Here is a 19,172-nt window from a genome sequence, read left to right as displayed (position 1 = left end):
GTGCATATTATTCTTACAGCACTTTTATGAGCAATGAAGACTATTTTTCTTTAAGATGTGTTACCTCAGAACATTATTACACATGACATTATTGAATCAAAATGTGGAAAATATATCAACTTACTGATTTGTCTCTCCTCAAGATTCGCAATTATTCTAAGTGAAATATCGTAGGTATTCAAATGGTTCAAATGGCTCTGAGCATTATGAGTCTTAACTGCTGAGGTCATCAGTCCCCTAGAACTTAGAACTACTTAAACCTAACTAAACTAAGGACATCACACACACCCATGCCCGAGGCAGGATTCGAACCTGCGACCGTAGCGGTAGCGCGGTTGCAGACTATCGTAGGTATTGCAATAGTTTTCAGCATTCTGTACATGTGTTTTAAATATATCACTCATTGCCTCGTGGTTATCGTCAGTCCTGGTTTATATTGTTTTTCGGCTTGGCACTTTGCAACGTGGACACTGGGACGATGAGAATCACTTTTATTATAACCAGTGACTGGAGCGCATATTTTACTTACGTATTACTTCAAAAATACAAAAATCATGAGGACCGCAATAAATGTAGCACTGCACGAATTACGAGACTCAACGCGCAGAAGTCTGAGCATCCGCGAACGGATAGATGACATATTGTTGAACGATATCGATGTTTTTGGACTTTTGTCGTCGATGCACCAACGATTAATCACCATTCAAAACATCGATGTTAAACTAGAAATTTATGAGCAATACTCGATATTTCGAAAACATCGATGTTTACCTCGATATTTCTGGGCGAAACTCGATGTTTTGAAAATATCGATGCATCTTTTGCTTTCTTCTCTAGAATAAAGAATTAGTTTGCCAGTAGTGGCAGAACTGATGTAAACAACAACTCGCCGTATGTTGGCTAAAGCGTTTCATTGTCTTCGCCAGTTCGCCTGTTATCTCAAAAGCGGCCTTGTGCTACTGTGTTTGGGAATGACAACTCGTGAGAAGCATCTGGTGGTGATGTGCTAGGAGGAACATTACTTGGAAACAAGTCGATGTTCTCGTGAAGCTTGTGTTTATATTTTGTAGCGTAGTAGTTACGTGAGATGACAACTCAGAAACGATGTCATATTCGCTACAGCTGTGTGTGTTACGGACAAGTAATTTTAGTTTCTCACCAGGTTGAATGCGAGGACTATAGGCCTATAATACACTCCGTATTAGAATCGCTGTGTGATTCGGGATCTGATAAACTGACGTACCCCGTAGACAGGTAACAAACGACAAACCCTGCGGGCAAAGGTTGTATATGCCTTGCTTGGACATACATACTAGGCAGCCTAATACGGTGCCTTCCAGCTGTTTTACTTATATAGTATTTAAAATGTATCTCGTGAAAGTTCTACTTGCTCTTTTAATCGTCGGACCCTTGAAGTTCAGCCTGTTGTTCAAATTCATTTATTTGTTAATGATATTAAAGTACCAGGTTGTCACTTGCAAATCACCTTGTCATTCAGAGAACGAGCGAAATTGTAAATATTAGGAGCGCAGCCTCTTCTTCGTCTTTTTAAAACGCTTAAATCAAAATTACTGATTCTGTTATACTTGAATACGTTTGGGACTGACCAAGTGCTTAGCCTACTTTTGCATTTCAGTTGTCTGGTTATATTTTTGTGTTTTTTGATCATGGAGCTTTCATTTTCTTTCAGCTTTCAAGTTCATGTTTTGATCGATGAAGATTTTTGTTTCGCCTGTGTTACGAAGAGAACGAATGAACACTACATTCCTTTCAAATTCCTGGATACAGTGAAGGACAGATTTTCTGGATTATCTAGCCTCATTTCCAGATCATTAATGGCAAATGAAAATGAATTTGAACGTGATTTTGCTCCCGTACTTGCATCTGTGATGGTGAGTACTTTTCTGTTTACGTTGTTAGTAGTTATGTTCAGAAATCCATTTATGATTTAACAAAGATTCACATACTAAGTAAATAATTTGTGAAATGTAGATGTTAAAGATTTTTCATCAGAGAGCACTACCTTATTTATGTATACATGTACTATTGAAGAGATGTGGCATGACGCCATAAAAGCAGTTGCCGATTCGCTGCAATCTTGATTTAGATTCCAATGTATCGTATCACTCTTAGGAAATGCAGTTGAAATGATTTATCATCTCAGATATATGAGCCTTTTATTTCAAAAGCCATTCTCTAGCTCGCAAGTGAGTTGTATTGATTGTTTTGAATGAGATGAAATGTGAAAAGCAGGTGTACTGTGCTACCAGAAACCTCAGATGCTACATTAGCTGGTGGATATTTTCATAAGCAGAGAGACAGATAGTCATTTCTCTTCTTTTTAACAGTGATAAGTTTTCTCCATAATGTTGGGAATTATAATTTAGGTAGGACAGATGTAACAACCTTTGTGCCCCATGCCAGTGTTTATAGCAGTATATCATAAAGTTGTTCATACTTTCTTGATATGATGGCATATCCAAAATAAAAATGTACCTAACTGAGAGAAATATGTGATGTTAACTATCTCCAGGATGCACGTTTTCAGTGACATTACCAAACTGAAGAATGGGAATCTCATTATCAAAATGTCTCATAAAAATATTTGGTAAAGTGAATTTAATAATTGAAGAACTGGCTGATACAAAACTGTAACTAAATTTCTTACTTGAAAAAACTGATTGAAATTCAAAATTGATAGCAATGGGATTTTTCAGTTGGCTGAACCTATAATACCAGATGATGACTTTGTCGTAATGTTGTCTTGGCCTGTGATGTCATACATATCAAACAGTAAGAAAAATATGTACTTGTAGTATTTTTTGGAATGTGGGTGGTAGGTACAATTCAGTTCAGAATTGGTGAAGTACAGGTGACATAGTAGCCTATATAATTGATAAACCATGTACTGACTGCCATAGGCAAACTTGATATTTCATCATATTCAAGCGGTGTTTTCTATTTGGTAATTCAATGATCGATTATATCTCTGAGTTTGCAAGCGGCATAAAACTACGTATAAAGTCCAGCATTCTTGTTGGTACAGGTAACAGTAAAATTTTTATTTAATTTATCAACTTGTGATGTGTTTGTTAGATTGTTAGACACTTTCTTTACAACAGACCCTATAATTGACTTTTTATCCAGAAGCTCCTTATCCTCTTCGTGTAGAGCATGATTTTAGTATTGCAGCAAAGTCAAAAGTTGTGATTCCACTCATCTGCTTTGACCTATGACATCATCAAGGCAGACACCCCTATTTCAATATATACTATGTGGTGACCATGACATCATTCATTACACCACCGAACAAACATAAATAACATACGAAGTTTTTAAATCTGGCACAACTGTAAAAAGTAGGGCGTTTGAGTGAATAAAAACTGAACATATGAAAATAAGGATGACACAATTTCAAAACAAATATTAACCCAAAAATCAGGCACATGAAGTTCTTAACATTGAGCTCAACCAAAATATGCAAAAACGAAAACTGTTTTTTGTAAATTTTGCTTGACCTATAAAACTCAATGCAAGCCGTCAGTACCAGGAACCCAAACACAACTGTAAAACCCAATACCAAAAATTTCACTTGACCTATCTAGCAGCTAAAGTAAAGCCCACAGTACCAAAACCCAACCCTATATGCCTGAAACAATTTGTAAATTTGTCATATCCATGACTGAGAAAAACGGATAATAATATTAAACCTCCAGCCATAATAAACACATGGGGGTCATAATTTCAAACATACATATCCATCAGTGCCAGGACGAAATATCAAAGTAACCCCCTAGCAGACTGGCACAAACTTTTCCAATAACAGCTTGACACACTCAACACACATCAGGTTACTCACTAACATACGTAACAAACAACTTGAGACGTCAACATCCAACTCAAGAGAGCACCGCCAAAATACTAAAACACGACAGCTACAAATACAATCCCACTCAAGAATGGAGCACCACCATGATGTCACACAATACAGCACACTTCCATCGCGTATCAAAGCATATGGGTGGAATCACAATTTTCAGTAGTGTTCTGGATTATGTATTATGTACATCTCATGTTTCCTTTCATTCTATTAGATATTTTGATGCCGTCAGTCACTAAATGCATTGCTTATTACTACACTGTGTGTACTGTAGACTTTTGTACTCAAGAAACCGTGAGGAAAGTGATTTTTAAGGAAGTGTTACATGTGTTAATTGTGTTGTCTACACTGTAGACAAGTGTGTGTTTGTCCTAAATCTTGAGTTAATTGTCTGCAGTTTTGTCATCTATTGATCATGAACAGATAGACAGACACTGTGCCCCCTCAGCTAAATAATTGGTTAGGAATGTGCTGCTGATCTTTTGGGTAAAGTTTAACATTCAATACCAGTTGTCTACTTTGCCCCATGATGTAATTGTGGTGGTGTGTGATGTAATGGTGGCACAGTATATTTGAAATTTATAATGTTTGCAGTGGGTGTGTTGGAGTAAGCAGTGCCACGTTTCTAGTGTCTGATGTTTATGTTCATTAGTTGTTTGTGAATGGTGTTAGTTTTATTGGACTCTTTGGGTGCTGTTGCAATAGGTTCGACAAGCGTCCGATCCCACCCGTCAGCTTTGACCCGTGACGTAAGGCTGTTGTGGTGTGTGATGTCACGACGGCGCAGAATTTAGTTTGTGAGAGTGGCGTGTTTGTAGGTGTCATTTTGACGCAATCTGTGGTGCTCTCTGGTGCTGTGTTAGGTGATGTTTTTGGTTTAGTTTGTGAGTGTGGTGTCGTGTGTGAATTTTGGTAAATTGCTTTTTGTATGTCCATAGGTATGGATATGACTGACAGGGTCAACAGTTTTCGGTTGTCGGCTATGATGGGGGACAGTGCGTTGTCTCTAATAAAATTTCTTCAACTATTCGGATTTTTGGATGAAGTCATGAAGTGTTCAGTATGTGTTAGGTCCTAATTTATGGGATCGGGAGCTGCTGTTGAGCTATATAGGTCAAGGGAAGTGTCCGATTCCAGATGATATTGTGTTTAGTGGTATTTGGGGAGTTCTATGATCTAGGTTTTTTTCATCGTTTTGCGTGGTTTTGTATGGGGGTGGGTGTCTAAATTTGTTTGTATTTAGTTTGTCCCCACCCAAAAACCCCCTATTTCCTGGGCTTGTCCCATTAGTGTCATTAGGCTTTTTGTGGAACGTGTGTGTGTTTGTTTTTCTTTGTATTTTCCTCGTCATAATGCGTACGTAGCGACTTTATATGCGCCATATTGGAATCATGGTTTATGGTTGTTTCCGCCACATTTGTGACGTCATGGGTCAAAGCAGACGGGCGGGATCAGACGCTTCTGTATTTCCGTTGCAATAATAATACTGGAAGAGTTTGTGCTGATGTATAAGTGAGTCACTGTGATGTTGGCAATTCTAAGTAATAGATTTGGTCTCAGATTTGGAATTGTTAACATGATGTGTTGTTTATTGTTGGAAATTTAATTTTATGTTTTGTTATGTATGAATGTGACAGTAAAGTGCACGAGTTGGTCCCTGCATGTCGCAGTGGGGATGACATGTTAAACACAATTACATTCCTACTATTACTCGGTGTAGTTACTGAGTATGTAAAGTGCTACATTTGTGGAGAGGGTATGAGTGTGACCAAAAGTGGCAGCATCTTGGACCAGGAACCAGTATTAGTGGCATTGTCAGCAGGACAACATATGGCATTCTATCCAGAGGGATTCCTGGTTTGAGAAGTCTAGATTTGGAAGATAGTTTTTGCTATTACTAGATGGACAGAATTGTGTGTTGACTGGCCTGGGTTTGTAGGTATGCTTTTATGGTTTTATTGTAGTGTGAATCATGTTTTTGTTTATGTGCATAACTCTGTCTCTTGTACATCTTAACCAACATTAGTGATATTTTATGAATTTTTTGCTTACATTTTGTTGTCGGTAATTATCTTGGGTTGTGTGTGGTAGTGGTCATGGCATTTGCTTTACTTGCATTGATGAGCTTAGTTTTTCGATGTTAATTATGTGAGCGAGTTTTGATTTTATGGTATGTTGGATGGATCAGTTGGTGCTGCCAGTGTCATCTTTCATCACTTTTTGCAATTCTGTACTGTGTGTATTGGTCACTTTTTAACATTTTGTTGTGTGATTTGTTTTTTTCTCAGGATTTTAGTGTTGGTATTGGTTGCTGAAGTTGAGCTATGTAGCTCAGATGATGTTTTCAACACCAGTTATCTTGTTTCATGTTTATTTTGCTGCTGATGTGATTTTTTGGTTATGCTAGATGTTTGTTCTTCCCCACCCCAAACCCTGTTTTCACCACAAGTGTCTCATTACTTTCAATATTTATTATTAAGAATTTGCATGATTCTGTGTTTGCACACCATGAAAACATTTATGATTATTGGTCATCACTTTGAAATTGTGTGTATCTTGGGCCATTTTATCTTAAATTTGAGTGAGGTGGCATTGAGTGAGGTGGCACTGTAGTAATGATATTCAACATCCATTTGGGAGAAGCAGGATGCAAACCTGCCCCCCCCCCCCCCCCTCCCCCATCCAGAAATTTGGATTCTGTGGTTTTTCTAACACAATTAAGACTAGTGCCAGGATGACGACTTAGTACCTCATTAGTAAGATGTTAAATCCTAATAGTCCGCAGCTCGTGGTCGTGCGGTAGCGTTCTCACTTCCCACACCCGGGTTCGATTCCCGGCGGGGTCAGGGATTTTCTCTGCCTCGTGATGACTGGGTGTTGTGTGCTGTCCTTAGGTTAGTTAGGTTTAAGTAGTTCTAAGTTCTAGGGGACTGATGACCATAGATGTTAAGTCCCATAATGCTCAGAGCCATTTGAACCATTTTTTTAAAACCCTAATCTTCATTCCTTCTTTACTTTGAAAAGTACACACAGTGTTCAAGATTATAGGAATTAAAGATTCAGCACATTTATATTGTCTGGTGAACCAGTTAAAAAATTGATGTTTCTTTTAAGAACTGGCCTTTGCACATTGTGAAGTTGGTAGAGAAAATTCATATACTTATATAGAAGCACTTAAAATTTTAAATAATACACCAAAGCTTTCAGTTATACTTTATCATGTGAACTGCTCAGCAGGTTAGAATGTAGGCCAACTAACTGAATTGTAGTCCATAGGAACAAATTTGCAGTGATACTTTTTGAAAAAAGGCTTAAACTAATGAGAAAAGTTGCCTTATATTTTATTCTCTTGTTCATCTGAGAATTGAGTCATTATTGCTACATTAATAGTTCAATTTTGTGACCCACAGAAACTACTGAAAGACATGATAAAGTTTGTGACTTGCAAGCTGTGTAGGTTTTGCCCTCCTTTACTGTATTAGGTGAAGGTACTGATGTTGCTGCTGGCAGTTTCTTTTTATTTGTCATTAATATGCTAGTGATTGACACTCATCCACAACTTCTCGCGTGACTGCATTCAGTTGCACGTATGATCATTCCTGCTTCGTTTATATCTTGTCTCTCGCATCATTGTAACACAAGGGTATTGGAGCGGGATATGAGTGGAGGGGTAATAGATATAGTAATGACTATATGAAATTACAGAAATGTGAGTCTTATTGACATTGTATTAAGAAGTTTCCTCATTTTGTGCTTGTTGAATTAAGTAATGTCATATAACATAAATGTATGGCAGCAGGACAAAAAGCTCAAATGTGGAGAAGAGATTAAGTGGTCAGCGAAGACAAAAATAATAGTATAAGATTAGCAGACAAAATGGTCCTGTCAAGAGTAAAATAAATGCTGAATTAACTGCCTCCATCTTTATTCTGCCTTCCTCACCAAAAATATTTGTATGCGAACATATTAGCACTTTTTCAGCACAGAACATTCTAAATCCTTTTACCCAGGCTCTCTTTGTAATTAAGCTTTCATACTCAGCATCTCCTCATCACAGCTACTGTCCATATATGTCTCCCTCCCACCGTCTCATCTTTGTCCCTTTGATTTACGATATATCCCTCTGCCACTGTCTCCTCTGTCACTTACACTGACTTCTTTTATTTTTCTTTTCCACTGCCACCGTCTTCACCATATCTCAGCAGCTCAAAAATTCTATGGGTCCAACATATTTGTTTTGCCTATATCTTTGCTTTTAAAATTTTGGTTCAAAATATGACCTCTCCTATAAGTATATGTTGAAGTTTGTCAGTCTGGGAGGGTCCAGAGCCCCCAAGCCTATGTATGGTCTCACCTCATCTGTATTTTTCATTTCCACTGCTTCCTCTCTCTTTCTCCCATTGCTCTCTCTCTCTCTCTCTCTCTCTCTCTCTCTCTCTCTCTCTCTCTCTCTCTCTCTCTCTCTCCCACTGCTCTGTCTCCATCCGTCTCCCTTTCTCTTTTACTGCACTCTCCCTCACTGACAATCAATATCTCTTCTCTCTGTCTCCCACTGCTAATGACTTTATCCATCTTTCTCTTTCACTGACACTTTTCTCTCTCATTGTCATTGTCTCCTCTTTCTTTCTCTCCCATGGGCACTGCCTCCTCTCTCTTCCACTATCTCTGTCTTTCTGCAACTCTTTCAGCACAAAAAAGGGTGAATATGTTCACTTTTCAACATTTGTTATGGTGAAGGCAGAATTAGATTTGAAGCAGCTGGTTCCCCACTTTTCTGTCAGAGTCTTTTAAATGGGAACATAATTCACCTTTTTGTGCTGTGACTGGAGCATTTTTCCACGGGTACCGACTGGCTGCCGTAATCCTCATCCCACAGGCGTCACTGGATGCGGATATGGAGGGGCATGTGGTCAGCACACTGCTCACCCGGCCACATGTCAGTTTCCGAGACTGCAGCTGCTACTTCCCAGTCAAGTAGTTCCTCAGTTTGCCTCTCAAGGGCTGAGTCCACCCTGCTTGCCAACAGCACTCGGCAGACCGGATGGTCACCCATCCAAGTGCTAGCCCAGCCAGACAGCACTTAACTTCGGTGATCTGATGGGAACTGGTGTTACCACTGCAGCAGGGCCGTTGGCCACGCATAATATAAGGTTAACAGAAAATCATTTGCTTTTCATTTTTTCTGGATACTGAGCTCATCGATCGCCATTCATCAAAAATGCCTGCCTTACGATTGGTATCTTAAAAGAGTTGAAATGTTGTTAGAAATATTTTACTGAATTTGAAGTTTGTCCAGTTTTACGTAATTTTTGGCCATCGTTTTAATTTCTTCCCAGCCATGTTAAGATCCTTTTTAGCCCACTTTTAGGTGTGAAGTGCCCATTATACAGAGACAGCGCATCGTAAAGTTTTATTGGTCAAAAAACTGATTAAAATCGTAGTTTGGTGATCTCAAAACCCTTGTGATAAGCCTAGGGTGCTTGCAGTGTGTTCTCTCAGTAAAACTACATTTACCCTTCAGACCAGATACTAAGTGAATTTTATGTGCAGATGTATGATAACTTTGAACCTCTGGATCTCGCTAATGGATAAGGATACCCAAAAAAGTTTCAAGATTCCCTGATAATATCGTCTTAATAACATATTGTAAAAATTTTGGGCAATCTGCATTGAATAGAAATGACAGAAGTGGCCTTCCTGTTGGTACCTCACGTATCCAAAAATCATTGTTTTTCAGCATATTCCTGGGAACCGCCCATGAACAAGTGCTTTTATAAGGTGGCTAAGGTCCACACTAGATCATTCCTAATGCAAAAGAACAAACCAATTTGCTCCATTTGTGTGGGCTGGAGGAAGTGTGTAATGTTTAAATTTTGACCCTGTACTGTAGGCTAGCTAGAGTATGGCCGTTCTTCTGTTGGATATGCAAATGGTCACTAGGCCAAAGACTGTCCAAAACACTTGACCCCTTATCTCTTCAACCAATAGAGCCCAAGACACAGTGCCCTGAAAACTTGGATTTTCACTCATGGCTTTTTAGAACATGTTGGTCCTGTGCACTGTCATGCACTGAATGATGAAGTTAAAGGAAGAAAAAAGAAATAGATAGGGATGGCAAAATTTTGAATAGTGTTGGCAGTGTGGCAGATATACTGATTCACTGGATAAATGCTTCATGAATTTATTGCTATGTCACAGTTGTATGTAATCTCCAGCTTTCAATTACTTTGTCGTCAGATCTTACCTGTAGGCTGTGTGGTACTTTATTTGGTGTCCAAATTACACCATGAAGATGTCACAAAGCATATGAAAGTTCTGTGATTTCAGGCATCTCCATGATGTAATTTGACCAACTAAGTAAAATACCACACAGCCTACACATATCTCCTGAATATGATGACAGTGGAAATTGTTGAGAGCGTAATAACATGTAAATCTGACACTGCAATGAATCTGTGAACAAACATTTACCCGAGAATGTCACCTCTAAATTTTTTTGTTCTTATACTGATTAAATGTTGAAGAGAAAGAGTAACGGTGAGAAAAGCTGTGCCAGTGATAATAAATAAAGTCTAAATTTTGAGTCATTTTAGGTAAGACATTGAGAGTGTTAATCACTAAATAACATAATTATAAAGAAAACTAGACATGTGGAAATAACATATCTTGTTGCATTCACCTGGAACTAGTGTGAGCTGACAACTAAATGTTGCATGCAAGCATCTTATACAAGCATTTGATTAGGGAATCTGGAGTTTTCAGTACTTGTTGCATATTGAACTACATCACATTAGTGAAGATTTGGCAGCCTACAGACTTGACTGGTTTTAGTTTTATTTAATGTTGAAATATTTTTCTAAATTATTGTATTTTGTAGGCTAGGGAGAGATTTCAACATTCTGTGATATTTGTTCTTTCCAGTTGAGACATTCATCCAGGATTATGCCAAGATTTGATACTGCTTATTGACAGGGTAACTGGCTACCATTAGAGAGTGTTGGAGAAACTGTTTCACAAAAATGGCCACTAATGGGACTTCTCTAGAGCATAACTTCCGTGTGTGCAGCTTAAGGCTCAGAATCTGTACTGAACAAATGTCATTGGGCATTTTCATTTATGCAGTTTCTGTTTACAGTAGTCTGATTGACATTTGTCATGAATATTAAGAGTTTTAAGGTAGTATGTTAGCTTTTGATGAACATTGCACTCAGAGGCTTTAGATACTGTGGGTAATAAGCTGATTACCCTATAGTCGCTTGGTGATTTTGAGTGTTAACTCTCGGGTATTGGTGAAATCAAGCTTTTCTTCCACTCAGTAGAATATGTACTACTAACAAGGGAGAGATTGAAGGTGTCTGTTCCACTGCTTACAAGACAGCAAGCATACCTAATTTTGGTTTTGTGCACATTTCAATTTGCTAGGTTCCACAACTTCCTGTGTTCTTCAGAGATTGGATTTCAGCTGAATCTTCTATGTGCAGAGACTGGCTGTGTGGAGTCCAATGAGTTTTATCCAGAGGTTACATAATATTCACATTGTTAAAGTGACACAAGCTTCTTAGATTCTCTGTAGAGCAAGATCTTAGCTGCAGGTCTTACAAGCTTATACTGTGGCACTAGCAAGGACGAGGCTGATTGGAAAGATGGTAACACACTGTTTGGGTGCTTATAGATTACTCAGATGAAAAATTTGAGTACCGGTGGATACACTTATGCATTCTCACCATCCTCATGAAGAGTTTATAAGTGATCAGCCCTACAAAGCATATAGACGGAGAGACGACCAGAAGGCAAGGAGGTTTTTGGTTTGTGTCACATCTTTGAAAGATAAATTTCTCAGAACTTCAACTGGTAAACAGGTTATAAAGCTGATCAGAATGAGCTATTAACAAATGTCCATTTGGTATTAGCTACAAGTAGCTCCCAGAAATGTTCATTGTGGCTGTCTGAAGACTGACCTGACAGCCAGAAGGGATACAAAGATTACAGTAGACATTGTGTGGGTGACAAAAGCTACCATTGTCCAGGTCAAAACGATCATCACCTGGTGGTTTTGGTGAAAGACACGCTAGCTGATAGAAAGTATCAGAAAGGAGCTGGCTGTTTAATGGCAAGCAGTAGTTCTCAACATGACAGGATCAACATGTGGTGCTCATAGGGTGCCTGTCTTAAGTGGCAATCATGAAGTGGCAGAGGGAGTGGCTTAGCACTAGAATGGCAGAGTTTATGACAGTCATTTTGACCCCACATAAAAATCTTCATATTTGACTTAAACAGGTACTTTTTTTAGTGTTTGTTAATCCATACTTTATTTCTAGTAATCACAACAATTATCAACAATTATAAATAATAATTACTAATTTTTTTGAACAGCAGTGTATCATACAAATTTATTGTTCTTACTGATAACAAGTTTTTAACTATACATTTTAATTTGTTAACTATTCATACAACCTTCTAGACACATTTGGTATAATTCTTCCATTTTATTCTCACATATGTTTTACAAACAACTCTTTATTACTTTTCACTCGAGTCATTTAAAGCTGCTACACACACTTAGCGCAGATGATTTCTGTTTTACACGCACATTTTCCGCATGCGGATTTTGTGGCACTTAACACGGATTTCGCTGGTCTTGTTGCCTTTGCAGAGAGTGATTTGGCACGTCCTCCGCTTTTATCCTATTTCTTTGCCTGATATTCTTGCTCTTTCATTCCCTTGAGTTCATTTGCCAGTTTAAGTACGAACTTCTTCCTTTCCCCTTTTTTTGTTCATTACTATGTTATAGATGACCATGCATTTATTGTCTCCATGTCCAGTATGTTGTAGAAGGTTTCAGGTTTTTTCTTTCCTTCCTTGCTCTACTTCAGTTTGCAGTGTACTCAGAAGAATGACATTTTTATTCTTCTTTCCCTGGTATACAGTCAAGGTGCAGTCTCTGTTGTCACTATTGCGCAGTATTGTGGTGGAAAGTATTTCAGCATTCGGCGTCCTTACTTCATGCAGGATTTCAAGGTGTAACTTGTTCATTGTACAAACTAATGAAGTTTTCTTTTTTTTGAGTTTTTTAGCAAGTTGAAGAGACGTAAAGAAGTTGTCTTTGGTCACATTTCTTCCTTGATTTACAGAACGATGTACTCTCCAAGTGGTTGTTTCTCTCTATGCGTGTCCTCTTTGCCGAGGTATGGGAAAGCATTGCATATATACTTTGTCGTTACATCGACAGCCAACCAGAATTTGAGACCATATTTGTCTGGTTTGTTGGACATGAATTGAGCAAACCTGCATCTTAGCTTTGCTTGGTAACAGTTGCTTGTTAGTGGTTATACTATCTCCAGGACAGTAAACGTAAATACTGTTTTCAGTGAAGTTTCCCCAAATTGCAGGTACAAGAGCGAATTTGTTGGCTGCCAGGCATTCAGCCCGGGTTGATTTCTCATCAAAATGGAGAAATCTGAGAAGCTCCTGAAATCTGTCACTTGGCATAAGGTCGTTGATAAAAGCAGGCCCCCAGATCATCCACAGACATACCTTCTGTGCACAATACACCCCGACCATACATGATGGCTATCTTGATTTACAGAACGATGTACTCTCCAAGTGGTTGTTTCTCTCTATGCGTGTCCTCTTTGCCGAGGTATGGGAAAGCATTGCATATATACTTTGTCGTTACATCGACAGCCAACCAGAATTTGAGACCATATTTGTCTGGTTTGTTGGACATGAATTGAGCAAACCTGCATCTTAGCTTTGCTTGGTAACAGTTGCTTGTTAGTGGTTATACTATCTCCAGGACAGTAAACGTAAATACTGTTTTCAGTGAAGTTTCCCCAAATTGCAGGTACAAGAGCGAATTTGTTGGCTGCCAGGCATTCAGCCCGGGTTGATTTCTCATCAAAATGGAGAAATCTGAGAAGCTCCTGAAATCTGTCACTTGGCATAAGGTCGTTGATAAAAGCAGGCCCCCAGATCATCCACAGACATACCTTCTGTGCACAATACACCCCGATCATACATGATGGCTATCAATTTCTCCAGTTCGTCAAGTGACATAGTCCAGTCATTGTTTTTAGTACTTTTTGAGTTCTTGATTCTGTGTATTTCATGAGACGTAGCACTGCGTCATCAAAAATAAGACAGAGGACACTGATAACAGAGCTATCTACTCGTTCGCAAGCATAAGCAGTGGGATCTCCTCTCTACTTCAGAACATTTGTGGCTGATCACCTTCCAGAAGATGAATAATTTCCAATTTCCCACACGGTTCCATCCCTTGCAATCTTCTTTGTAGATGCTTCCAACTGTACCTGCTGTAGTGAAAGAGGTGGTGATTGACTTATACCTTCCACTAACTGCCCCTCTTTCACAATGTCTTCATCTTCACTTGTGTCAGGTACATAATCATCATCTTCCTCAGTGCAGTCGATTTCCGTTTCAACTTCGGAATTATCTAAGAGATGTAACATTTCTTCATCAGAAAGTCCAAGCTGATGATACATGTTCGAAAACATTTTTCACAGACAGACTGCCTGAGTGACACGACATAAGCTGCGGTGTACTGGAATGTACACACATCAAGTTGCAACAATGAGGAACAACTACTCTGCATTACTGCTCACTGTTACCACTGTATTGTTGGATAATTTACTTATATTCAGAAGAGAAATTACAGTGGGGCCTAATTGCCCCCTTCCGCAGTTCTAGGTATACTGAATGAAAAGGCAAAGAAAATTGAAATATTTTGTAAATACTAAACATCTTCAGAAAGAGGAGAAAAAAAAATCACAAAAAGTCATATAATATCATTAATGAAGTAAATAAATTGGATATGACAAAGAAAGAAAAACGTGAATGGGGTAATTTTGATGCCTTCCTCCATTCTAACGTTAAATACAAGTTATCAGAGGATTCAGAGAGAAGTGATACTGGAATTATAGTTTGTTGCTAACAGATGTAAACCAAATAAAAATGCAAATTAAATTGTGATATATATAAAAGCTTAGATATGTCGTGCAGTAAAATGCAGTCACAGAAATTCACTTGAGTAATGAGGTACAAAGAAACTATATGATTAAATGGAAAGATTGAGTACATTGTAAATATAATAGTTCAGTACTAACTAGACTGGCATATGGATATACATAAAAAACTTACATTATAATTAATAAAACAACAAAATCAGCAAGAAAGCTATCAAAATTCAGTGAGCAAAAGCTAAGGTGAGAGAAGTCTCATTTAATTAATTTCCGTGAGTCCAGATTTGAGGGAGGATCAGAAAGTGATGCCCAATAACTTTTTTCTCCCCTGGTATTGCAGCTGGACTGTCGAAGTTTCACAGCGTAGTTTGAAGTCTGTGGTACAGAGGATATTTTGTTTTCACGTGCAGCTCTAGCAAGAGAAGCCTGAAGGAAAAAAAAAGGAGGGGGGGGGGGGGGGTACGTGTGTTAATGTCATCAACTTGTAAAGAGCAGTGAGGTGTGGTTCAATATTTGTGGTCCAAAGGGCATAAACCGAGTTAAAATCACTGGGACTGTCTGGCCCATGACGTCTCCAGGTGGTGTGCACCCTTCCAAGGCGGCTGTGCTCTGGCTGCTGGTAACAGCTGTAACGGCTCTGAATGTCAGAGCCACTGAAGCAGCAGTTTTGAACAACTAGCTTGTGCAACTGTGAACCCTGTTGCAGCTGTTCAACATTTCCTATGGTGTGGTGTACAGTACTGTTCAAAACACACTGAAATTTCATAAAATGATTGCTCGCTAGGTGCCTAAGAACCCGACAGGCAACTGCAAGGGCCAGCGAATGATGACAAGCTTGGATCACTTAACATGTTATGCAGTAGAAGGGCATGACTTTCTGAAATGAATCTCACTGCTGATGTGTCATGGGCATACCACTACATGCCTGAAACCCAGCAGGCCTCTGTGGAGTGGAAACATGCTCGTTCTCCAATGTGAAAAAAAATTCATAGTGACACAATATGCTAGGAAAAAATGCTTGTGACAGTGTTCAGGGATATGCATAGTGCATTATTAGTGAACTCTGCTCAGCACAGACCTGTGTTAATGCTGCAGCCTACATTAAAACGTTGTTTAAGTTGTGTTGTGCCCTTCATGACAAGTGCCACGACATTAATGCTGGTGGTGTCAAACTTCTTCATGACATGCTCACCCCCATATTGCTGCTCCTATTCATGACAAAATCACCAAATTTGGTTGAGAGGTGTTCCAGCATCCACCATATAGTCCGGACCTTGCACCATCGGACTGTAATCTGTTTGGTCCCGTGAGAAAACTCCTGGCTGGCCAATGCTTTACAATGGGTGCAGAAGCAAAATCAGCAGTCCACAAATGGCTATACTCCAGCCCAACAGACTTCTAAGAACAGAGCATATTGAAACTGGTGCCACAATGAGAGAAATGCATTGAGCAAGTTGGTAACTATGTAGGAAAGAACGTTCTGATAATAAAATTATTTTGCTTGACTTTCCAGTCTTCCATCATATGTTCATTACTGATTTTTTCGTCTTTATTCTTTCCTCACTTCAATTCTGCCATTTTGAGTCCATACATTTTTCAAGCCAAACTGTAAGATGTCAGTGTTTAACAGTTTTAGTCTTTCACACACATTCAAATGGCATGGCAAGTCTGTATGAAGCTTTCTATCAAACTTGTTAACTCAGAGCTTGGATAGTTGATCAGGGGTGACGGGGCTTTTCTGTCATGTATATGCAATGGATGCACCATACCTCATTCAGTGACGTTGATTGGCAAATAGCTACCTAACTGTTTTACCATTCATTCTTTTTTGCGCATTTTTCTTTATACACATATTTCTTAGCTTCTGTTTACACTGGACTATTCTGTTAGAGCTATTAGCTTTATGTTGGGTACTGAGTGCCAGTGAGCTATGCAAAGGATTTTTGAGTCACTTTTTTTTTTATTTCTATTTGCCTCTATGGACCCGTCAACATTGCACATTCTTCAGTGCTCTCTGAAACATCATTCTACAAAAACCAGCTTCTACGAAATGACATCCATTGCCTCATATTAGGATATGTGTGTATTGTATCTCGTATTTCATATATTTGCAACACTTCAGTTACAGATGTTTATATGGACAAGCTTGTTCATGAAAATCCATCAATAATCTTTTAAGACTAGTTAACAAATGCTGACATCATTTATCATATATCATCACTCTTGTCATGATCTTCTATATTCCATGGCACACAGTGCATTTCCGAGCTGAGTTGGTAGTGGCTTGGAATAGTTGCTCAACTAGCAAGTACTGCAACATGCAAAAAGACTGCCCTTGTTACCTCGCCTTGCAGATACGCTGCGCCCATACAAATTCTGGGACGTGCAATAAGGAAAAATAAGGGTTTTGTCAATAGTATGCATGTCACAGCCATCATTCATCAGTTACAGAAAAACGTGGGATGACACATCACTTTCCCCCAAAGTGATATGTTGCACCACAGCATCTAGGTTTGATGCCATATCACATAATAATTTAGCTTTTTTTCTTTTAAACAAATTTCTCAATTATACTTTGTACTTTCTTTTTCACATAATGTCAGTGGCCAACAATATTTATAGTGCCTTGTTTATGAACCACTAACAGCTTTGGCACTTTTTAAAAAGTTTGATGATGAGGCTGAACATGAATGATTGGTAGATATTCTGTGCCTTGTTAAATAAAACATGTTTTATCACCTCAGAAACGTCTTTTTTTAAGGTACTACCCTTGCTAGAAATGTGTGTTGATATTCTTTTACTTTTCTATGATAACATGCTCTGGGTAATGTGCTTGCATCTGAAAGTATGTTTTCCAAAACTGTATAATGATTTTAAGTTTTTGACGGTTCTGCAAAAATAAGCCACTGTGACAGGCATCTTTGTGGCGTAGAAAATACACACACACACACACACACACACACACACACACACACACAATTTGAATGTGATGTTGAGTCAGTGAACTGCATTGCCTCGTCATAGTTATTAACTCCTTGACTGGGCTGTTTCTTGCATCATTGGCTGTTTTCACCCATGTAATTATTCCATGTCTTGTGGCACTTCCTTGAGGCACAGCATAATCTGACGCAGTTCAGAACTTTTGTTATCAATTTGTACTATGAGAATAAGCACATAACAATTTAGTCTCAAGAAGGATTTTAGTGGAGGGGGGAATCCATACATATTACTTTTCAGAAAGTTTGTGTTTCAAGAACTTCTTGCCTTGAGTAATACATTTCAAAATGGAGTTCCTGAACTATGTCTTGTAGGAGTAACAAAGTGGACAAAGAATTCATTTCCAAGTTGTTTGTCGGCACCCATCTGTGTGCATGAGATCATTGTTTCGGTGTAACTATATTTGAACTCTCAAACTGTTCAGCATATTTGTTTGTATCAGTAATTATCGTTATTAATAACCTGTTGTCAAAAAAGAATGTGGAAAATGTCATGTCAACTCAGAGGATCTGCAAAATGAACTTTTACATGTGATATCTCTGTAACTGTAAATTTACTCCTATATGCACGGCAATTAACAGACCACATTTGTTTAGAACAACTGTCAGCAGTCAGCAATTCTTTGATGCCTCCTTCACCTTCTGATGTTTCCATGCCATTGTCATTAAACCCCCGTCATCATTGTCTTCTCCACAAAACAGAAATACCACCAATACCTATTACAAGCCTTGCCATGTTTTGCACCCTCAGTGTGTGCTTCTCCTTTGCGAGCACAGCCGAGTCTGGTCAGTACTCCGGCTTCCCACACCACTGTGCTATTCCGAGCAGATGTGTGAGTGAAATTGCTATATGCCGAAAGCTGCATGCAAGGGGAAAGTAGGAAGACTTGTTTGCAACACTACTTGTAAGAGGCGAGTATTCCAGCATACTTTTATAAGGCAGATTTTTGTCATTCGTGTTTATTTTCAACTTTTTATTTTTATGTCAAAGCAATAATCTTACTACTTAATTCAGTAAGTATATTAGATACTGCTAGTACAGTGAGCAGGTATTTAACATTAAGTTGTGACGTTTTTAAATTTATACACATTTCAATTTTGGAATATGTAATATATCTGGAAACATGTTTCATGATACACAAACACATAATGTTACATAGATCAAAATCTGTTAAAGCTGAATATTGGTGGGACTTTGTCAATTAAAAACACATATATTTTAATAACTTTAGGGGTTTCCTGTGCTGCTGAGGTTATTGCACTCGGGGTAACATTTTATATGAGTCTTGTAAATTCCTTGATTGGACAAAAAGGTCG

At 38.5% G+C, this 19,172-nt stretch overlaps 1 protein-coding gene and 1 pseudogene across 3 annotated transcripts in view; one reads left to right on the top strand and one right to left on the bottom strand.

Moving 5' to 3' along the window:
- The first annotated feature begins 869 nt into the window (after window positions 1-869).
- The window catches only part of LOC126457187 (uncharacterized), a 30,078-nt gene continuing 11,775 nt past the window's right edge, over window positions 870-19,172 (top strand). For all 3 annotated transcript variants that reach the window (XR_007585442.1, XR_007585443.1, XM_050093276.1), the window contains exons 1-2: window positions 870-1,254; window positions 1,691-1,892. Coding sequence is in view for 1 of the 3 variants with exons in the window: in XM_050093276.1 (XP_049949233.1) it covers window positions 1,088-1,254; window positions 1,691-1,892 (369 nt within the window). In the remaining 2 variants the exon portion in view is untranslated. The remainder of the gene's footprint in view (window positions 1,255-1,690; window positions 1,893-19,172) is intronic.
- Window positions 8,898-9,015, bottom strand: LOC126459644 (5S ribosomal RNA; annotated as a pseudogene).

Source organism: Schistocerca serialis, chromosome 2, assembly GCF_023864345.2.
Source record: "Schistocerca serialis cubense isolate TAMUIC-IGC-003099 chromosome 2, iqSchSeri2.2, whole genome shotgun sequence".
Lineage (NCBI taxonomy): Eukaryota > Metazoa > Arthropoda > Insecta > Orthoptera > Acrididae > Schistocerca > Schistocerca serialis.
The sequence above is the reverse complement of the archived record's forward strand: the minus strand, read 5'-3'. Positions and strand labels throughout refer to the sequence as shown.